This window comes from Microcaecilia unicolor, chromosome 8 (assembly GCF_901765095.1).
Source record: "Microcaecilia unicolor chromosome 8, aMicUni1.1, whole genome shotgun sequence".
NCBI lineage: Eukaryota > Metazoa > Chordata > Amphibia > Gymnophiona > Siphonopidae > Microcaecilia > Microcaecilia unicolor.
In genome coordinates this window covers 109,513,102-109,536,858 of record NC_044038.1, presented here as the reverse complement: position 1 = coordinate 109,536,858, position 23,757 = coordinate 109,513,102, and the positions used below count along the sequence as shown (strand labels likewise).

General features: G+C 47.1%; 1 protein-coding gene across 2 annotated transcripts in view; it reads right to left on the bottom strand.

Annotated features, from left to right (window-relative positions):
• LOC115475544 (beta-1,4-galactosyltransferase 3-like) overlaps positions 1–23,757 on the bottom strand; it is a 298,706-nt gene that overhangs the window by 179,080 nt on the left and 95,869 nt on the right. For both annotated transcript variants that reach the window (XM_030211340.1, XM_030211339.1), the window contains exons 4-5: positions 18,914–19,149; positions 15,792–15,979 (exon numbers count right to left, since the gene is read on the bottom strand). In XM_030211340.1, the coding sequence (XP_030067200.1) occupies positions 15,792–15,979; positions 18,914–19,149 (424 nt within the window). The remainder of the gene's footprint in view (positions 1–15,791; positions 15,980–18,913; positions 19,150–23,757) is intronic.

The following is a 23,757-nucleotide window of genomic DNA, read 5'->3' as shown; positions in this document are numbered from 1 at the left end:
ACAGGGGATGCTCCCGCCAACCCACCCGCACAGATTTTACCATCTGCCAGACTCACTTGAAGCACACACTGTCAGTGGGCCAGAGCCATGCTGGTTACAGGGACTAGTGCCAGGCATCCGATTATTAAGCACCCACCCACACATTGCAACGACTCCCTCTAACGTCAACCAGCTCAGCCCAACAGGGGCTCCGGCCATCTGGTCCCCCCGCCTGGAAGGGCCATCTGATCCTCCCCTGCCCGGCTCACGGTTCCAGGGGAAGGGACGAGTGAGGGATAGGCACCCCCCACTATTAAGCTCCGGCCCACGGTCCCGCATCAGCCCGACTATTAAGGCACCCCACACATTGCTACGACTCCCTCTGACTTCAGCCAGCTCAGCCCAACAGGGACTCCGGACATCTGGTCCCCCGGCATGGAAGGGCCATCTGGTCCTCCCCTGCCCGGCTCACGGTTCCAGGATAAGGGTTCAGTGAGTGAGCTCCGCAGCCACCACTAATAAGCTCCGGTCCACGGTCCCGCATCGCTATGACTATTAAGCACCCACCACCGAATATTAAGCTCCCCACCCCCTCACCGCTACGACTCCCTCCATACGGCTCAGCCCTGCGGGGACTTTGGCCATCTGGTCCCCTGGGCCCGGGAAGGGCCATCTAGTGCTCCTTTGGTTCTGCTTCATCTTTGAGACAAGCATATGCTACTGGCAGGATCAACCAGATAGCCACGGTGGCATCACGGGACCAGACACCCCCCCCCCCCCAGGAGAGGGGGCGGCCATACCAGAGGCAGAAGGGCCCTGCCTCCATACCCCAGCAGAAGTTAAGGGCCTCTGTGCAGCTGGCGGGAAGGAGAAGGCAGCGCACAAGGTTCGACCAACAGAACCTTCACCCACGCAGAGACACAACATTTGGAACCAGAGGAATGCATTTCAACCAGGAGGGACACATGAGAGGAGGGGGATGATGGACAGACCTCAGCCCAGAACCCACTCATGGCCCCCCACCACAAGCACAGACACCTGCACAGAGATTGCCAGAAGCAGGCTCCCGTCAGAGGGAGCCCCCCAAAAGGACCCAAAGAGGAAGGGAGAAACCGCATTGCCTGAACATCGGACTGACCGGCCCGCAAGGGCACTCCCCCTTCAGGCCTGAAGTGCCAAATCGATCAGTGGACAGAAGAGAGGAAAAGGAGACAAGAAGAAAAAAAATTTGCCCTCACCTGGAACAGAGACACATAGACTGAGACACACACAGAGAGAGGCGCGCGCCTCTCCACCCCATCGAAAGAAGTCAGGGCTTCCGCTCAGAAGGGGGGCATCCCATGCTTTCGGTCCGGCATCCCAGAACAGGTACTTGCCCTCGTTCGGGCTTTACGGACCTTGCTTCAAGAACGTGAAGCGGCTCCCTGTGTCATACCAGGCGAACGCCAATTCATGGATGACTGGGGACCTATGGAAGCAGTGGCTAAAGGAATTAAACACCAGAATGCGGGCACAGAAGCGCCCCATTTTGCTGCTCTGCGACAATTGTGCTGCACACACTGCTCATGTCAGGCTGTCTCACGTTAAGCTGGTCTTCCTGCCGCCAAACACTATCTCTCTGATCCAACCATTGGATCAGGGCATAATAGCCAATTTTAAAACACATTATCGTGCTCTTCTGCTACGTCATCTGATAGGCCCTATGGACGGACAGACTGGTGATAATAAATGTGCCACTGAACTGGCTCGTAATCTGTCCCTGTTGGATTCCCTACACCTGCAGAAGGAAGCCTAGAATCGGGTCACACAGGCAACCATCGTCAAATGCTACAAGCAGGGCACGCTTTGTCAAGGATGTGGGGAGGGACCCAATGGATGCAGCCATTGCCAGCGAGGCAGATCAACAGGCTACTGACATCCCACCCGGTGTGACCAAAGAGCAGTTCCATCGATACGTAGCTGTCGATTGCAGTCTACAGACAGCCGGCGACAGCACGGATGTCCAGCTATGCGCCCACACGCAGGCAACGGCTGACGATGAAGCAGACGATCAAATGAGCAGTGAGGCACAAGCTGACCTAATTCAACAACCTCCTGCCACTTTTGCTACAGCACTGGAGAGTCTCAGCAACATTCGGGCCTATCTGGAGAACAATGGATGCTAGAGCTATGACCGATTTTACCGTCTGGAAGACTTAGTCTATGAAACTCAAAGACACCGTAGTGTGCAGAGGACTATCACTGATTATTTCAAGAAAGCCAAATGAAATGTCAGACAACAGAGACTGTATAGTGTGTACATTTAATAAACAGTACTGTTCATATGTTTATCAGATGTCAAGCTTCTTTGGCTCACAACGGTTAAGCGCATGCTCCTGTTAACTGCATGTATTTCTTCGGTCCCAGGCCCTTGCACTTAAGTGGAGTGCACTGTATTAAAGATTGTACAGTTACACGTGTTGATCTTTGTGATATATCTTGTCGAAGAGATAAGTTTTCAATAGTTTACGGAAATTGGTCGATTCATGGACCGTTTTCAGGTTACATGGCAACGCATTCCATAGCTGCGTGCTCATATAGGGAAAGGTAGATGCGTGCATTAATTTGTATTTCAGATCAACACTTGGGAGGATGAAGATTGAGGAATGTGCGAGAAGATTTTATTGCGTTCCTGGGTGGTAGTTCTATTAGGTCTGACATGTAGGCTCATACATGTGTATGAGTGTGTGAGAAAGAGACGTAGAAAGTGTGTGTGTGTGCAAGAGTAAGTGAGTTGAGAGACAGAGAGAGATTGTGTGTGTGTGTGTATGCGTCTGTGTGAAAGAGAGAGAGAGTGTGAGGTGAGAGACAGAGAGTGTGCCCCCCCTGTAGCCACCCAGCGATTCTACTCTCCCCTGCCCCCCTCTCCATCCACCCAGTGATTCTCCTCTGTCCCCCGCCCCCCCCCCTCTCCAGCCACCCATCCACCGATTCTCCTCTCTCCCCTGCCCCCTTCTCCAGCCACCCAGCGAGTCTCCTCTCTCCCCTGCCCCCCCCTCCAGTTTTGGGAAATAGGTGGCTGACATAAAGGCAAAATTATCCCCAATTCTGACAACAGAAATTTTGTTCATGCTCGTGCTCCAGCGAGAATAGTTGTTTACATCCTTGACAGCGCCGCATGCTTGCCTTATAGTAGCTACTGCCTCCTCCTTCCTTTCGGTTCTTCCCTTCACCTTCCCAACAGCACATGTAGTGAGCTCTCAGCGTCCAGGCTTCCTTCTGAAGCCGCACTCATGCCGGCGCACCTGCTGTGTACGTCAGGAAACCTGTGATCGTTTGTAAGGGGCGGGCGAAGGAGTTGGTTGCTGGAGATCTGTCAGGGCGGGTGGGATAGTGATTTGCGGCTGTGGGCCGCTGTAAGCTGCTGCTGGTTGGGTATGTGCAGTGCTGTAAAACGGCCATGTTACAGGTGCTGGCTAAGGTCTGTTAGGTGGAGGTAAGCGGGGCAGGGGGATCCGGAGCTCTCTTGATCTGGGCGCTTAAGAGATGCGGCTTGGGGAGGTGGGTGTGTTCAACAGTGTGTTCACGGAGAGGGCCCGGGTGGAGGGGGGCCAGCGGCGACCTCAGAGGGGAAGCGGTAGCGACCTCGGCGGGGAAGGGGCGGGGCGGCGATTTGTGACGTGCCGCACATGGGCTGGAGCAGGAGGTGGGTGTGTTCAGCATATGTGATCGTTTGTAAGGGGTGGGCGGAGGAGGTGGGTGCGGGTCGGGCCCTCTGTCAGTGTGGGACGGAATTCTGATTTGCCCTTAGTGGCGTGTCAGTGTGGGACGGAATTCTGATTTGCCCTTAGTGGCGTGAGTACCGGGAGGAGGACTTATGTTCGTCGTAATCATGTGTGTAGCAGTGTGTATATTGCTTGTTGGCACTGTTACAGCCTCTAATAATGTCTGAAGTGTTGTGTGACGTGCCGTCACTCTTCATTTATATAGAAGGATGGGTGATTGAGTTAGCATGAAAGTGTGTGTGTGAGAGAGAGAGAGAATTGACAGGCAAGAAGAATTTGTTAGGTTATTAATATAAAGTTTAGAAATTTTGTAATTGGTAACAATAAAAGATTCTTTAATTAGAATAAATGTAATTACTTTCATAGGGGTTAATGAAAATGCATGACAGAGATTTGCATATACTGCCTCCTTAGTATGCAATTTTATCTCATTCATATTCATTGTGGATATCCTGAAAACCTGATCTGCCTGGGGCTCTCGAGGTTCGGAATTGCCTACTCCTGGTCTCAGTGTTAATATGTATAGAGTGACACTTACATTACATTATAGTCAGGTCTTATAGCCCGCCACAGCCAACAAGTTCTAAGTGGGTAGCTTCAAGGGAAGGAGCACACTCCAGATAATTTTATAAAAATGATCACAATCTTAGAAACATAAATATAACATCTAAAAGTCAAGAAAGGTATTTCCTGAAAAGGAAAGTCTTTAATAATTTCTGAAACTCAAAATAATGTTTGCCTGAGAAAAGAAGGAAGGGAATTCCAACTAGAGGCTGCCTGATGTTTTAATGAAGACTGTAAAGGATATAAAGCTTTTAGTTTACGAACAGTAGGAAATCCTAACATGTAAAAGTTTCTAGTAACTCTACTATGATTCCTATTAAGAAAAACAAAATGATCAATTCAATAGCCTGGGGAGTCTCCATAAAAAGCTTGAAAGGCCAAGACTAAAAACCTTAAACTGTAATCAGGCCTCTTCTGGTAACCAGTCAATCATGACATAAAAGGAGAAACAGAATCGTATTTATTTGCTGAAAAAATAACTAACTGCAGCATATTGCACTCCCTGCAACTTCGTTTTTAAAGATTTTGAACAACCAATGTAGGTAGAATTACAGTAATCCAATAATGACAGTATTACAGACAGCACCACCAGACGAAAAGGTACTGCTTCAAAGTATTGCAGATGACCCGCAGTTTTTTGAGTAAAAAGAAAGATTTACTGACCACTTTATTTACCTGAATGTTAAAAGAAAGTTGACTGTCTAGTTTCATTTCTAATACTCTTGAAACTGAATGGAGATTTAAATCAAAATTGCCAACCTTAACAATAGAATGATCTTTCAAAAATGCCAAAGAACCATTCTAAAGAATGGAATGGGCTCGATGGACCTTTGGTCTTTCCCAGTATGGCAATACTTGTGTAACGGGTAGATGTGAAGCGTCTGTTCATTCTTTCCAAAAATACTAGGACTAGGGGGCATGCAATGAAGCTACAATGTAGTTCATTTAAAACGAATCTGAGAAAATGTTTCTTCACTCAAAGTGTAATTAAACTCAGAGAATGTGGTAAAGGCGGTTAGCTTAGCGGAGTTTTAAAAAGGTTTGGACAGCTTCTTAAAGGAAAAGTCCATAGACCGTTATTAAATGGACTTGGGGAAAATCCACTATTTCTGGGATAAGCAGTACAAAATGTTTTTGTACATTTTTGGGATCTTGCCAGGTATTTGTGACCTGGACTGGCCGCTGTTGGAAACAGGATGCTGGGCTCGAATGACTTTCCCAGTATGGCAATACTTATGTACTTATGAAAGCACTGTTATTGTACTTGTTCTGTTTTCTCTTGCTTCAATAAACTTAAAAATAAATAAATAAATACATACATACATTTGGCTCTGTATTGTACTGGTAGCCAGTGAAGTTTATGCAAAAGTGATGTGATGTGGTTATGTTGCCTATAACCTTCTATTAGTCTTGCTGCAGCATTCTGAATCAATTGGAGCAGGTGCAAACCCTTTATAGTCAGACCAGTATATATTGCATTACAATAATCCAAATGATGTTATCATGGCATGCACAACTGTGATAAGGCTTCCTTCTCAATATAAGGAGACAGGCAGCTTAGTTGTCGCAAGTGACAGAAGCTGCTTTTGAAGGTAGCTTGGATTTGGGGGATCAGATAAGTGTTGAAATCGAACTGTATTCTAAGGTCCCTGACTTGTGATTTGAAGGGGAGTTCATATTTTCCAAAAGAGATTTTGATGTCAGGTATGTCCCCACGTGTTAGAAGCTCAGTTTTACTTGGGTTCAGAAAGTTGGTTTTTAGTTCATTCTTAAATTGATGCTAGACAGGTAGTCAGTTTATTCAGGGCTGTGGGTAAGTCAGGTTCAATGGGTATGAGTAGCTGCACGTCATCCGCATAGATGTAGAACCGAGTGTCCATTGACCGCATCAGCTCTGCTGGTGGCTTCAGGTAGACATTGAATAGAATAGGTGACTATCGATCCTTGTGGTACCCCCCTTGTGTGTGGGTCAATGCCCATGGAGGTGATGAGGTACTGCCTAACACAATGGACTGTTGCTGTCTGATAGATAGGATCTAAACCAAGCAACTACTGTTCCACTGATACCTGTTTCTGCCAGTTGTGCTAGCATAATATCACGATCCACAGTGTCAAAAGCTGCTGTTAAGGCTTGCCAGTACTTTGTCATTTGATTCCTACACTTTTGCCTGTCCTCATCCAGGCGAGATTTATGCATCTCCTTTCCAGTTTCCGTCCTTTGCGCTTAAGGGTTCAACGTGGAGAAAACCAAGGTAAGCGTTTGTGAGTGGGGCATAAGACCTTTTTTAGTGGTGCCATTTTCTCTAAGGTCTTAGCTGTGTATTCTGTTCTGACACTGTGGTTGTCTTTTTATCCACATGTGGAAAGTCCAAGGCCTCTAGGAAATTCTCTTGTCTCTGATCTTCTTCCAAACTCTGGGTGGTGCTCTTTGTTCCAGGTGGTCACTTAGGGAAAAACTTAATTAAAAAGTGGTCTCTCCATGATAGGGGTGTTATCGCAATACTACTATCCCAGTATTCTGGGATATCAACCCCTTTGTAGAATATGTAGTATGTGACCTTTTTCATGGGTTGGCGAATAGATCACCTGTGTGAATCCTAGTGCTACCATCGTGTCCAAGACAGCTGTGATGGTATCTGGGATTTCAATGTGTAGATTGAAATCTCCAATGATCACCAATCCTAGGATAATTCAGGGTCACTTGTATAATCAGGTCGTGTTCCTGAATCAATAATGTGTTGTTACGAGGTGATCGGTACACCAAGAGCAGACAGATTGGTTTCTCCTCTTTTAGCTGGATTAAAAGAGATTCTGATTCATTTAGCTGGGGGATGGCGACTCTGCACAGTTTGTATCCTGAATTAGTGTAACATTTGAAAATACATTAGTCCAACTTTTATTAGTAAACTTTCTTAGCAAACGTTTTGTGCTGTATGCTTTACTTTATCACAAAAATTTAATAGTTTAATAGTTTGTAACATTTGATATAAACTCTTCAAAAAAGGGCAGAGTGGTTTACAATCAAAAATTAAACAGAAAAGAATGTCAAAAATGGAAAGAAAAGCTATCACACCACTCAACCAGGACAGACATGCATTTCTCAATCCATTGTACTTCCACTCTAACCAACCTTTACATACTCTTCAAGTCTTTCATAACAGAGCCCATGTTCACCACAAAATCCAAAGGCTTGATGAAAAAAAGTAAGATTTCATTTTCAGTTTAAAAAGTGACTCAAAGAGGTCTCAATCTGAAAATGTGGTAATTGATTCGATAGGTAAGGAGCACACCAAAAATAAGCACCGCCTCACATTGAGAGACGTGCTTGCTGCATACTAGGAACAGCCAATAAAGCGAATGCTACATACTTGTAGAAGGTATTCTCCGAGGACAGCAGGCTGATTGTTCTCACTCATGGGTGACGTCCACGGCAGCCCCTCCAATCGGAACACTTCCTAGCAAAGTCCTTTGCTACTCCTCGCGCGCCGATGCGCATGAGCGGCCGTCTTCCCACCCAAACCGGCTTGTGCCGGCCAGTCTCATATGTAGCAAAACAAAGAGAAGGGAAGACACAACTCCAAAGGGGAGGCGGGCGGGTTTGTGAGAACAATCAGCCTGCTGTCCTCGGAGAATACCTTCTACAGGTATGTAGCATTCGCTTTCTCCGAGGACAAGCAGGCTGCTTGTTCTCACTGATGGGGTATCCCTAGCCCCCAGGCTCACTCAAAACAACAACCATGGTCAATTGGGCCTCGCAACGGCGAGGACATAACTGAGATTGACCTAAAAAATTTACCAACTAACTGAGAGTGCAGCCTGGAACAGAACAAACATGGGCCTAGGGGGGTGGAGTTGGATTCTAAACCCCAAACAGATTCTGAAGCACTGACTGCCCGAACCGACTGTCGCGTCGGGTATCCTGCTGCAGGCAGTAATGAGATGTGAATGTGTGGACAGAAGACCACGTCGCAGCTTTGCAAATCTCTTCAATAGTGGCTGACTTCGAATTTATATAAATATAGCTTGAATTATTACTTTAATGATTTTTTGTTCATGTAAGTTCTACGATTTATGTATTTGCATAAATGTAAATTTAAAATTTATAAATAAAAAAATTAAAAAAAAAAAAAAAAAAATAGTGGCTGACTTCAAGTGGGCTACCGACGCTGCCATGGCTCTAACATTATGAGCCGTGACATGACCCTCAAGAGCCAGCCCAGCCTGGGCGTAAGTGAAGGAAATGCAATCTGCTAGCCAATTGGATATGGTGCGTTTTCCCACAGCCACTCCCCTCCTGTTGGGATCAAAAGAAACAAACAATTGGGCGGACTGTCTGTTGGGCTGTGTCCGCTCCAGATAGAAGGCCAATGATCTCTTGCAGTCCAATGTGTGCAGCTGATGTTCAGCAGGGCAGGAATGAGGACGGGGAAAGAATGTTGGCAAGACAATTGACTGGTTCAGATGGAACTCCGACACAACCTTTGGCAAGAACTTAGGGTGAGTGCGAAGGACTACTCAGTTATGATGAAATTTGGTGTAAGGGGCCTGGGCTACCAGGGCCTGAAGCTCACTGACTCTACGAGCTGAAGTAACTGCCACCAAGAAAATGACCTTCCAGGTCAAGTACTTCAGATGGCAGGAATTCAGTGGCTCAAAAGGAGGTTTCATCAGCTGGGTGAGAACGACATTGAGATCCCATGACACTGTAGGAGGCTTGACAGGGGGCTTTGACAAAAGCAAACCTCTCATGAAGCGAACAACTAAAGGCTGTCCTGAGATCGGCTTACCTTCCACACGGTAATGGTATGCACTGATTGCACTAAGGTGAACCCTTACAGAGTTGGTCTTGAGACCAGACTCAGACAAGTGCAGAAGGTATTCAAGCAGGGTCTGTGTAGGACAAGAGCGAGGATCTAGGGCCTTGCTGTCACACCAGACGGCAAACCTCCTCCACAGAAAGCACTCCAATCTCCACGGTTCTTCGGAGGACAACTCCAGAAGAAGAGGGAACCAGATCTGACGCGGCCAAAAAGGAGCAATCAGAATCATGGTGCCTCGGTCTTGCTTGAGTTTCAACAAAGTCTTCCCCACCAGAGGTATGGGAGGATAAGCATACAGCAGACCCTCCCCCCAGTCCAGGAGGAAGGCATCCGATGCCAGTCTGCCTTGGGCCTGAAGCCTGGAACAGAACTGAGGGACTTTGTGGTTGGCTCGAGATGCGAAGAGATCTACCAAGGGGGTGGCCCACACCTGGAAGATCTGTCGCACTACACGGGAATTGAGCGACCACTCGTGAGGTTGCATAATCCTGCTCAACCTGTCGGCCAGACTGTTGTTTACGCCTGCCAGATATGTGGCTTGGAGCACCATGCCGTGACGGTGAGCCCACAGCCACATGCTGACGGCTTCCTGACACAGGGGGCGAGATCCGGTGCCCCCCTGCTTGTTGATGTAATACATGGCAACCTGGTTGTCTGTCTGAATTTGGATAATTTGGTGGGACAGCCGATCTCTGAAAGCCTTCAGAGCGTTCCAGACCGCTCGTAACTCCAGAAGATTGATCTGCAGATCGCGTTCCTGGAGGGACCAGCTTCCTTGGGTGTGAAGCCCATCGACATGAGCCCCCCACCCCAGGAGAGACGCATCCGTAGTCAGCACTTTTTGTGGCTGAGAAATTTGGAAAGGACGTCCCAGAGTCAAATTGGACCAAATCGTCCACCAATACAGGGATTTGAGAAAACTCGTGGACAGGTGGATCACGTCTTCTAGATCCCCAGCAGCCTGAAACCACTGGGAAGCTAGGGTCCATTGGGCAGATCTCATGTGAAGGCGGGCCATGGGAGTCACATGAACTGTGGAGGCCATGTGGCCCAGCAATCTCAACATCTGCCGAGCTGTGATCTGCTGGGACGCTCGCACCCGCGAGACGAGGGACAACAAGTTGTTGGCTCTCGTCTCTGGGAGATAGGCGCGAGCCGTTCGAGAATCCAGCAGAGCTCCTATGAATTCGAGTTTCTGCACTGGGAGAAGATGGGACTTTGGATAATTTATCACAAACCCCAGTAGCTCCAGGAGGCGAATAGTCATCTGCATGGACTGCAGGGCTCCTGCCTCGGATGTGTTCTTCACCAGCCAATCGTCGAGATATGGGAACACGTGTACCCCCACAGTCTGCTAAGTGCTGCTGCTACTACAGCCAAGCACTTCGTGAACACTCTGGGCGCAGAGGCGAGCCCAAAGGGTAGCACACAGTTCTGGAAGTGACGTGTGCCCAGCTGAAATCGACCAGATATTTGTTCAGGGCCCTTAGGTCTAGGATGGGACGCATCCCCCCTGTTTTCTTTTCCACAAGGAAGTACCTGGAATAGAATCCCAGCCCTTCTTGCCCGGATGGCACGGGCTCGACCGCATTGGCGCTGAGAAGGGCGGAGAGTTCCTCTGCAAGTACCTGCTTGTGTTGGAAGCTGTAAGACTGAGCTCCCGGTGGACAATTTGGAGGTTTGGAAGCCAAATTGAGGGTGTATCCTTGCCGGACTATTTGGAGAACCCACTGATCGGAGGTTATGAGAGGCCACCTTAGGTGAAAAGCTTTCAACCTCCCTCCGACTGGCAGGTCGCCCGGCACTGACACTTGGATGTCGGCTATGCTCTGCTGGAGCCAGTCAAAAGCTCGCCCCTTGCTTTTGCTGGGGAGCCGAGGGGCCTTGCTGGGGCGCACACTGCTGACGAGAGCGAGCGCGCTGGGGCTTAGCCTGGGCCGCAGGCTGTCGAGAAGGAGGATTGTACCTACGCTTGCCAGAAGAGTAGGGAACAGTCTTCCTTCCCCCAAAAAATCTTCTACCTGTAGAGGTAGAGGCTGAAGGCTGCTGGCGGGAGAACTTGTCGAATGCGGTGTCCCGCTGGTGGAGCTGCTCTACCACCTGCTCGACTTTCTCTCCAAAAATATTATCCGCACGGCAAGGCGAGTCCGCAATCCGCTGCTGGATTCTATTCTCCAGGTCGGAGGCACGCAGCCATGAGAGTCTGCGCATCACCACACCTTGAGCAGCGGCCCTGGACGCAACATCAAAGGTGTCATACACCCCTCTGGCCAGGAATTTTCTGCACGCCTTCAGCTGCCTGACCACCTCCTGAAATGGCTTGGCTTGCTCAGGGGGGAGCTTGTCCACCAAGCCCGCCAACTGCCGCACATTGTTCCGCATGTGTATGCTCGTGTAGAGCTGGTAGGACTGAATCTTGGCCACGAGCATAGAAGAATGGTAGGCCTTCCTCCCAAAGGAGTCCAAGGTTCTAGAGTCCTTGCCCGGAGGCGCCGAAGCATGCTCCCTAGAACTCTTGGCCTTCTTTAGGGCCAAATCCACAACTCCAGAGTCATGAGGCAACTGGGTGCGCATCAGCTCTGGGTCCCCATGGATCCGGTACTGGGACTCGATCTTCTTGGGAATGTGGGGATTACTTAAAGGCTTGGTCCAGTTCGCCAGCAATGTCTTTTTGAGGACATGATGCATGGGTACTGTGGACGCTTCCTTAGGTGGAGAAGGATAGTCCAGGAGCGCAAACATTTCAGCCCTGGGCTCGTCCTCCACAACCACCGGGAAGGGGATGGCCGTAGACATCTCCCGGACAAAGGAAGCGAAAGACAGGCTCTCAGGAGGAGAAAGCTGCCTTTCAGGAGAGGGAGTGGGATCAGAAGGAAGACCCTCAGACTCCTCGTCAGAGAAATATCTGATGTCCTCTTCCTCTTCCCACGAGGCCTCACCATCGGTGTCAGACACAAGTTTACGGACCTGTGTCTGCAACCGTGCCCGGCTCGACTCCGTGGAACCACGGCCACGGTGGGAGCGTCGAGCGGTAGACTCCCTCGCCCGCACCGGCGAAGCTCCCTCCGCCGACGTGGTCGGGGAGCCTTCCTGGGAGGCTACCGCACTCGGTACCGCAAGCGGCACCGATGTCGGAGACCTCACCCCGGACAATGGGCCAGCCGGCGCCTCGCTCGACGGTACCGGAGGCGCAAGCACCCCCGGTACCGGAGGGGTAGGTCGCAACAGCTCTCCCAGGATCTCGGCTCTCGTGCAGAGCGGCTGTGGAAAAAGACATGGAAGCCGATGCAGGAGTCGATATCAGAACCTGTTCCGGGCGTGGAGGCTGTTCCGGGCTGTCCAAAGGGGAGCGCATCGACACCTCTTGAACAGAGGGCGAGCGGTCCTCTCGGTGCCAATGCTTACTGGGTGCCGACTCCCTCGGCGACCCAGAGCTCTCGGTGCCGACACGGGAAGGGGACCGGTGACGATGCTTCTTCGATTTTTTGGAACGAAGCACGTCACCGGAGCTTCCCGGCACCGACGAGGAGGATGTAGAATCCAGCCGTCTCTTCCTCGGGGCCGAGGCCGAAGAAGGTCGGTCTCGGGGGGGCTGTACCGCAGGAGCCCTCAGGGTAGGGGGAGACCCACCCGAAGGCTCACCGCCACCAGCAGGGGAATGGACAGCTCTCACCTGCACTCCAGACGAAGCACCACCGTCCGACGACATCAGCAGACGAGGAGGTCTCGATACCACCGACGCCGACGCAGCCCTCCGATGTCGCTCCGATGCAGAGGGTCGATGCCTCGATGCAATCGGGGGCGAGGATGAAGGTCCGGGCGCCGACGACGTCGAAGCAGTCGATAGTCCCGATGCCGACGAAGAGCCCGAGAACAAAACGTTCCACTGGGCTAATCTCGCTACCTGGGTCCGCTTTTGTAAAAGAGAACACAGACTACAGGCCTGAGGGCGGTGCCCAGCCCCCAGACACTGAAGACACGACGCGTGCCTGTCAGTGAGCGAGATTACCCGGGCGCACTGGGTGCACTTCTTGAAGCCGCTGGAAGACTTCGATGTCATGGCGGAAAAATCGCACCGGCGAGATCAAAACTCGAAATGGCACCACAAAAATAGGGGGAAGAAAAACTTCGACCGAGGCCTAAAAGGGCCTACCCCGACGACGAAAGAAAACTTACCGGGGCAAAACTAGAAGTACGGGAAGGGAGAAAACCATAAAGGTCTCCTTCCGACACCTTTTTTTTTTTTTTTTTTAGAACGAAGTCGATAAACGACGCGCGAGGTCAACTTTGGGGCGCGAACGGCGAAACACGACCGTACCGAGCGCGGACAAAAGAAGACTGGCCGGCACGAGCCGGTTGGGGCGGGAAGACGGCCGCGCATGCGTTGTGCGCATCGGCGCGCGAGGACTAGCAAAGGACTCTGCTAGGAAGTGTTCCGATTGGAGGGGCTGCCGTGGACGTCACCCATCAGTGAGAACAAGCAGCCTGCTTGTCCTCGGAGAAAGTGGATTCTGCAGACTGTAATGTCCATTGTGAAAAACTGTATCAAAGGGACCAAATAAGCAGGAGTCCGACCACACAACACCTAATGGGTCAATGTCAAGATCTTATTTAAAGACCTATACTCCACTGGAGTCAATGATAGTGAACATATAGAGGTGTAACATGTTCTCTCCACCCTATTCCTCCTAATAGCCTAATACCAGCATGTAATCTTTTAAGGAGTTAGCGAGCAATCCCCAAATAAACTACATTACTGTAGTCCAATTTTGAAATAACTAGAGTGTAAGAACAGGTGCAAGGTCGCATTATCAAAATATGGGCGAACCAGTCACAGCCCACATAAAGCATAAAATCCTGATCATACCACTCGTGATACCTGCTGTTAAAATCTTAACCGAGTATCCAAAACCACCCCCAGATAACGGATTGAATCACACAGAGCCACATGACCCTCTAAGAAGTTAGGTATCATCGATGGTCTAGTCAAATGCCCTTTAAACCAACAGGCTCTTGATTTAACTATGTTCAGTATCAAGCTATGCCTGTCCAACCATCCAGCAATGGTGACCAAACAATCATTCACAGAATCTAACTTCGGGTCATGAGGGTCACAGTAGCTGACCCTCACAACTTTATTGTCTTCGTTAAATGCCATTTTGTTAAAATGGATCTTAATGGTCACTTCTTGAATGTCATTTTGAAAACAGGGATTATCCAGTTTTTATAGCATCTTGCAGTAACACCTGTCAACAATAGTAATAATTAAAATAAAAGTACACTTGTTTTAGAGTTATTTAGAAAAATGTTGCAGAACCGTTTTTTCCAGACACCATGTAGAATACAAGCTAAGTCCAAAGTTAAGCACCTAACTGGTGTAAATGCTTGCACTTAACTGTATTCTAGAACAGTACGTGCAAGTGCTGGGCATGTCCCTAAACCTGCACATCCTCCTCCCAGGTCTATGCCTTCCTTGCAGTTCAACATGAGTAAAACGATGCTGAAAGAAAACAAAAGTTGGAGGCTTGGAAAGAAAACAAAGGTTGGATACTAGCCAATAGTTTCCTGGGAGTGATGGATCAAATGCTTGCACTTAACTGTATTCTAGAACAGTACAAGCAAGTGCTAGGCATGCCCCTAACCTGCCCATCCTCCTCGCAGTTCAACATGAGTAAGAAGTTGCTGACTCGCAGTTCAACATGAGTAAGAAGTTGCTGAAAGAAAACAAAAGTTGGAGGCTTAGAAAGGAAACAAAGGTTGGGCACTAGCCAATAATTTCCTGGGAGTGACTGATCAAAAGAAGTTTTTTTCAGGATAGGATAGATTACTGCTTTCTTCCAAGGGGATGGAAATTGTCCACGATCATTTGCAAAGCTCATGAGAGGCGGTCCTGCACAGGTCAGACCTTATGCAGGACAACACTCCACAGTGATAAATTCATCTTGATTTTTTTTCTACTTTTTTCATTGCTTTGGTTGTAGCTAGGTTTAATTGTCTCTACTACCTAATTCTGTGTATTGCTCTTGCATTTCTCATGCCGTGGGGAAAAAAGCAACCAAAAAACAAAATATAAAAAGTGTAACGGTAATATGGTATACCAAGAAATTAAAAGCACTCTCAACCTGTCATCTCCACTGAAGGGCCAATATGTCTCAACTCCTGGTTTCTACATCCATGGAAAATATTTCAAGGTTTATAACACGATATGTCCAGGCTCATAGGCAAGAATAGCCACTAATACTGTGCTGGGAGCTGGCTTAGTGTTACCTCAGAATGATGAATAAGCAAACAAAAGCAAACTACACTAGAGAAATACACCAGAGAAGAAATGTAAAAGGGAAATGGGACTTGATATACTGCCTTTCTGAGGTTTTTGCAACTACATTCAAAGCAGTTTACATATACTAATTTTGTACCAGGGGCAATGGAGGGTTAAGTGACTTGCCTAGAGTCACAAGGAGCTGCAGTGGCAATCAAACTCAGTTCCCCAGGATCAAAGTCCACTGCACTAACCAAAAGCACATCTAATACGCCAGTGCTCAGAACACTTTTAGATTCACTAGGACGCTGCCTCAAGTAACCAAACCTATAAACTGAGAAACCAAATTGGAACAGGAACGTCCAGTATAGGTATCACAAGAGAGTAATAAGTAAAGACACATACTTGTACCCAAATTTATCCATGGCGATAGAAACATGCTTGGGAAACCTGTCACATGTGTACAGATTCCTATCATCCTCAGGAATTAAGTCCACATCATGAAAGAACATGCAATCCCAGTCGTCATCTTTCATGGCTTCCTTAAAACCTATATTCAACAGCTTGGCTCTGTTAAAGGTGAAATTCCCAGCCTAAGAAAGGAGAGATGAATATACATGATGGGTCTCATTTTCAAAACAAACAAACAAAAAAAGTTTTTAAAAAGTCATAAAGTGGCAGATGGACATTTTTCTCTCAATAAACGTCCCAAGCTGCAATTTTCGACACTCCACATGACTGGCTGAGGGCAGGTAGGTGTGTATGTGAGAGAGACAACCACAAATACTTCACTACACATACTGGTTAAGAGGGAAGTGGTTTAGATGTTCTCTTAAGAATTTCTTTAAAATTGTCACTTGTTACTTCTGAGATTCCCCCAGGACTGGAATTCATCTAATATAATAAAACGCACCGTGAACGTTCTGAAGACAACGTTCTGAAGTCACTCAAACACTCCCTGGCTGTAGGGTTCGTGGATTCATGGTGTGAAGCCAGCCAGCCATCTCTGCCCCGCCCTCGCGTCAAACGTCATGACGTCGAGGGCAAACGTCATGACGTCGAGGGCGGAAAAAAAAACAAACAAAGCGCAGCGTCAGGGAAGGAGGCGGCGCTCCCGACGTCTCTAGCCTTCCCTTCGCTGTGTTCCGCCTTCTTCTGACGTCAAGGATGACGTCAGAAGAAGGCGGAACACAGCGAAGGGAAGGCTAGACGTCGGGAGCGCCGCCTCCTTCCCTGACGCTGCGCTGCCAGAACCGCCACCGAGGTAAATTTAAAAAGAAAAAAAAAAAAAAAGAATTTGGGGGGAGAGAAGAGGGTGGGCAGTAAAGTTGAACAATGGGAGCGGGAGGGCAGGGGAGAAACGACAGCATGGATGCGAAGGAGGGGGCATGGATGCGAAGGGGGGGGGGGAAGAGGGCGGGCCAGGCTGGGACATGGGAGAGAGAGGAGCATGGATGCGAGGGGGGGGTCATGGAAGGAAGAGAGGGGAATTGGTGGAAAAGGATGAATGGAGGGGGCAGGGGACAGAGGAGCATGGATGGGCATGGATTGGGATGGCAGGGCTCAGGGAGAGAGGGGAATTGCTGGAAAGGGATGAATGGAGGGGGCAGGGGACAGAGGAGCATGGATGGGCATGGATTGGGAGGGCAGGGCTCAGGGAGAGAGGGGAGTTGCTGGAAAGGGATGAATGGAGGGGGCAGGGGACAGAGGAGCATGGATGGGCATGGATTGGGAGGGCAGGGCTCAGGGAGAGAGGGGAATTGCTGGATAGGGATGAATGGAGGGGACAGATGGGCATGGATGGATATGAATTGCAGGACAGGGCTCAGGGAGAGAGGGGAATTGCTGGATAGGGATGAATGGAGGGGGCAGGTGACAGAGGAGCATGGATGGGCATGGATTGGGAGGGCAGGGCTCAGGGAGAGAAGGGAATTGCTGGAAAAGGATGAATGGAGGGGGCAGGGGACAGATGGGCATAGATTGGGAGGGCAAGGCTCACACTCTCTCTCTCATATACAATGTCTTTCTGACTCTCACTCTCACACACTCTGTCTCACACTGTATCACATTCACTCTCTATGTGCCACACAGTCACTCACACACTCGCTTGGTCTCATACACTCACTCTCACAGAGAATCTGTGTCTCACACACACTCTCTCTCTCGCGCACACACACACACACTCTCTCTCACACTGTGTCTCACATACACACTTGCACACACTCTCATTCTCACACACACACTCTCTCACAAACACACTCACACCCAGACTCACTCTCTCTCTCACACACACACACTCACACTTTCACTCTGACTCTCACACAGTCACTCTCACATACACTCTCCCAAACATACACACTCCGAGGAAAACCTTGCTAGTGCCCGTTTCATTTGTGTCAGAAACAGGCCTTTTTTACTAGTGTTATATAAACTACAAGATGTTTTAATTGCTGGTTACAGAAATACTTTTTAATTTATTGCTCTCTGGGGCTTGGCTTAAGGTGGAAACAGAATTATTTGATATGTCAAGCGTAGGTAATTTTTATCAAAATGAGCATCTTACTATACAAAAAGGAAATACTGGAAACCATAGGAGATCAAACTAATGAAAGGGCATTGTTAAGAATGGCCACCAAAAGTGTGCACTGCTTGCACTATAAACCTTAAAAAGAGACTTTTAAAAAAGTGAAAGGGAACCATGACAAACATTCAAATATTTAGCAGCCTTCAATAAGGTACCACAAGTTAAGATTCTCCTTCTCAGAGCTGACAGGACTAGACAATCACCTAGGATAGCAACATTTGCAGGGTACCAAAGATCAGCTGAAGTCTGAGTTAAAACAATAGGTTCCTGACAACTACACAAAGTTAAAAAAAGAAAAAAAAAACCCAGGAGGTAACTTTAATAAAATTTGATTGACATGAGCTCAATATGTCACTGTATAAATTTGGATTCTATGCCATTTTGTTATATGTTATTTATACTTGTTTTAATTTGATTATTTTATATACATATTTTTTGTAACTCATTTATATTTTTTTGGATAATGCAGGCTATAAAGAAAAAGGAGGCTGGTCAGTTTTCAAATAGCCCATTTACCCTGATTATTCTGGAAGGAATAATATTAGTGTGATCATGACTGTTTGAGGAGGAAATGGAGTGGGGCAAAGGGCCTAAAAGTTAATTTGGGGGGTGGGAATGTGCAGGGCTGAAGGTTTGCCTACGTAGCTTATTATCCATGCATTGGACTTGCTCCTTCTGTGGACAATATTAAACAATAATGAAGCTTATAGGAGGCAGCCTCAAAAGTAATAAATTAAAATACTCTTTCAATGAGGTGCTAGTGGACACCGGGAAGAGGCTTTCACTGGAAGACAGAATTTAAAAATGCATCATAAAGACATGAGAAGGAAGACCACAGATTGAATAGGCAGACAACTGGTCCTTATCTATCAATATATTTCATATTTTTAGATATCAGATATACAACTTATTTGAATGATGTATTTGGTAAATGATGCCATACCTGTTGGATGATGTATATTCCATAGTTGAGCTGCTGGCGCTGTAGGAAAGGATGCAGGTAGTATAAAAGATACTTCAGGTGTTGCTCTCGGTTCCTATGAGGTATAATCACTGCAGTTTTGTGAATGGACTCACAGTCTGGGGGTTTATAGCGGCCACCCTTTGTCACAAAAGGATTTTTCAGCATAATTTCTTCTAATGTTAATGACATTGGAAAGGTAACTCTGATTGGTCCTCCTATTTGGGGAAAAACAAACAGATTAATGCTTTGTTCTTCATACTGGAAGAAGTTGATCAAGAACAGCAGGCCTCAGCTGCTACAGCTGGATTTTCATACAAACTCCCAACTAAAGCACACTCCAAAATGCAAAGTGAATTCTTCTGGGGAAACAAAATATATCAACTCCCTATTAATAAGACTAATTTTATGGAGCTAAAAAAAAAGTCATGGGGTAGGTAACGATAAAAAATTTCAATCACTATTAATCACATGATTAATCACACTTAATCGGCATGCATTTTGGCCAATAAAAAATAGTTTCAAACAAAAATTGTCCATTCAATAAAAACACTTACAAAAATATATAGCAGTGTCATCAAAATGAAAACATATGTAATGAACAATAAAATTACAAATTAAACCAACAAACCATATATCAATTGTGACACATCTTCAAATCACTGAGTTAAGCAAATTAATCATACCAGAGCCCCAAAAATGAACCCATTCCTCACTCCATGGGAAGGGTAACAAATTGATTAAATCTCCTCTAATAATCAATCAACTAATCACACTCTGAAATAATAGTAGCCATACTATATGAGTGATCCAATCATTCCAGAGTTTTTAGGGCAGCACATCTAACATTAAAGACTAGGCTCTTCCCCAGAAAAGAGCAGCTTATTCCATTGAGAAAGCTCTCACTGATCACGCCCCAGTTTCTGTCCTCCTCCTCCCCCCTCCTGTTTACCTTTCAGCTGGGCTCAGGCTCCAGATTTTTTCAGTTTCCTCAGCACAGCCTCAAAGTCATTGTCTTCCCCTGCAGGACAGGGCTCTGCAGAATGTGTAGATGCTTGAGTCGAGTCGTGCAAGAAGTTGAGGAAGTCTTGCGGTTTTAAGTCCACATCTCGGCTCAAGCATCTGCAGAGCCTGACCATGCAGGGGAAGACAAGGACTTTGAGGCTGTGCCGAGGAAGCTGAAAAAAATCCAGAGCCCCTGCATGACTTGGCTTAAGCATCTGCAGAGCCTGGCCATGCTGGCGAAGGCAAGGACTTTAAGACTGTGCCAAGGAAGCTGAAAAAAATCCAGAACCTGAGCCCAGCTGTGGAGGTAATCAAGGGGGTGGGGGCATTAAAAAAAAACGGGCAGCTTTAGAAAGCCCCGAATGCGTTATGCTTGTTGGGAGTTACATATGAGATACACATATAACTCAATGGAAATTAGGATTCCAGCTCTAAAAAGAGAGCAAACAAGTCTGCCACGGTCAAAACATTTCAGTTGAGTAATTCCAATTCATAATAAATCTAACTGTGGTACTGGCTGGAGACATCAACTCCCCATTCTTGAACAGTAATTGGGCTGTGAATGTTCTTTAAACTTATATGTTATGTTACAGACTTGTTTGGATATCTACAATTTTGTGTGTGTTTGAAATTTTTTTTTATTATTCATTATTGAAATAATATACAAGTACACACTTGTTAAGGAAAAACAGACAATTATCATAGGAAAAAATATAAAGGAAACAAAAATTAACTCTGAGGTAGAACACTAAAAGGAGGGGAGATGGACACATTTTATAAGGAGAACTATGAAACAATAATTGCTGAATTCTTTCACAACAAGGTTCAAAAGATAAACCTTGCTTTCTCTACCTCATCACCTCTCCCTCCACTAGTCCGTTCCCCTCTCTCTCCTCCCTCATTCCCTTTCCTCCTTTCCTGAAGTTACTATTGAGGAAACTACACTTCTCCTTTCTTCCTCAAAATGTACCACCTGTTCCTCTGATCCCATTCCCACCCACCTTCTTAATGCCATCTCTCCTGCTCTTATTCCTTTTATCTGTCACATTTTCAACCTCTCACTTTCCACTGCGACTGTCCCTGCTGCCTTTAAACATGCTGTGGTCACACTTCTCTTTAAGAAGCCTTCACTCGACCCTACTTGTCCCTCTAATTACCGACCCATCTCCCTCCTTCCTTTTCTCTCCAAATTACTTGAGCGTGCTGTTCACCGCTACTGCCTTGATTTTCTCTCCTCACATGCTATTCTTGACCCACTACAATCTGGTTTTCGCCCTCTCCACTCAACCGAAACTGCGCTTACTAAAGTCTCCAATGACCTATTACTGGCTAAATCCAGAGGTCAATATTCTATCCTCATTCTTCTTGATCTTTCCGCTGCTTTTGACACTGTCGATCACAGCATACTTCTCGATACCCTGTCCTCACTTGGATTCCAGGGCTCTGTCCTTTCCTGGTTCTCTTCCTACCTCTCCCTCCGCACCTTTAGTGTTCACTCTGGTGGATCCTCTTCTACTTCTATCCCTCTGCCTGTCGGCGTACCTCAGGGTTCTGTTCTTGGTCCCCTCCTCTTTTCTATCTACACTTCTTCCCTTGGTTCATTAATCTCATCCCATGGCTTTTCCTACCATCTCTATGCTGATGACTCCCAAATCTACCTTTCTACCCCTGATATCTCACCTTGCATCCAAACCAAAGTTTCAGCGTGCTTGTCTGACATTGCTGTCTGGATGTCTCAACGCCATCTGAAATTAAATATGACCAAAACCGAGCTTCTCATTTTTCCCCCCAAACCCACCTCCTCGCTCCCCCCGTTTTCTATTTCTGTTGATGGCTCTCTCATTCTCCCTGTCTCCTCAGCTCGAAACCTTGGGGTCATCTTTGACTCTTCTCTCTCCTTCTCTGCTCATATCCAGCAGATTGCCAAGACCTGTCGTTTCTTTCTTTACAACATCCGTAAAATCCGCCCCTTTCTTTCCGAGCACTCTACAAAAACCCTCATCCACACCCTTGTCACCTCTCGTTTAGACTACTGCAATCTGCTTCTTGCTGGCCTCCCACTTAGTCACTTCTCCCCTCTCCAGTCGGTTCAAAACTCTGCTGCCCATCTCATCTTCCGCCAGGGTCGCTTTACTCATACTATCCCTCTCCTCAAGACCCTTCACTGGCTCCCTATCTGTTTTCGCATCCTGTTCAAACTTCTTCTACTAACCTATAAATGTACTCACTCTGCTGCTCCCCAGTATATCTCCACACTCGTCCTTCCCTACACCCCTTCCCATGCACTCCGCTCCATGGATAAATCCTTCTTATCTGTTCCCTTCTCCACTACTGCCAACTCCAGACTTCGCGCCTTCTGTCTCGCTGCACCCTACGCCTGGAATAAACTTCCTGAGCCCCTACGTCTTGCCCCATCCTTGGCCACCTTTAAATCTAGACTGAAAGCCCACCTCTTTAACATTGCTTTTGACTCGTAACCACTTGTAACCACTCGCCTCCACCTACCCTCCTCTCTTCCTTCCCGTTCACATTAATTGATTTGATTTGCTTACTTTATTTATTTTTTGTCTATTAGATTGTAAGCTCTTTGAGTAGGGACTGTCTTTCTTCTATGTTTGTGCAGCGCTGCATATGCCTTGTAGCGCTATAGAAATGCTAAATAGTAGTAGTAGTAGTAGTAATAATAAGAAAAGGCCCTAAAATGAATTATATCCGCAGTATTCACGATAGGTCATAACTTTTAAGATGTTAAAATTCCACTGGAGATCTTTTTCATATGAAGGAAAGCACGCAAGTGTTGTGAGTCAAAAAATTACATATCATATTATACATTTGCATAGATAGGCTAATAGGAAATATGCACCCAAAGCACAGGTTTCAACCCTCATTAACAAAAACTATTTCCTTCTCTCTTGTGTGCTTTTGGCCATGCCCAGATAACCATACATTTTGTCCATAAAACAAACTCTGAATTACAGAAAAATAGTCTCATCATAGCACTAAGATCTTGCTCAAACACAAAGAGATCAAAAGCATAGCAAGATCCCATACATCAGACAATAGAATCCTCCAAATTAGCTGATAAATCTTGTATCCCAATTCCTGAATGAACTTCCATATCATCCCACAGATAAATCCAGAGACTTGTGGTTATGTCCCTCTAACAGCAGGTGGAGATAGAGAGAACTTCAGAGGTTTGCATATCTGGTTATGTGCAGCAGTATTCTATCTAGCAGGTGGAGGGTCATACCTGTGCCACTCTGAATTGATCTGGCTCTTATCCTTTCCCAGTATGGTCTCCTTGAGTGGGATTGCCAAGGTACACCTGGTGGGTCAGGTCCCTCGCTCTCCTCCCCCAACCGAATCTCCCACAATGATAGGGCCCTGGCCCATACCCCAGTCATCGGGGGACAGCTGTCCCAGTTTTTGAGGGAGTGGGCCAGGGTACCTTCAGACGAATGTGTCTTGGAGGTCATCCAGGTCGCTTACAAACACAAGTTTGCACGTCTGATTCTGGACTTCTTTGTAGATTGGCCTTGCAAGGCAGCCGCCAAAGCGTTAGCAGTTTGGGAAACGTTCTCTGAGTTACTCAGTTTGTGGGCAGTTTGTCCCGTAGGCCCATCAGAGTACGGCCTTGGCTGCTACTCCATTTAATTATATAGTGCACAAAAAGGGCGGATTCCACCAGCCCATACTCGATCTCAAGTATGTGAACAAGACCTTGCAGGTGTGACATTTTCAAATGAAAACCTTGTGTTCCGTCAGTAGGTGGAGTTCTTAACCTCTCTCGATCTAAAAGAGGCCTATCTGCATATCCCCCA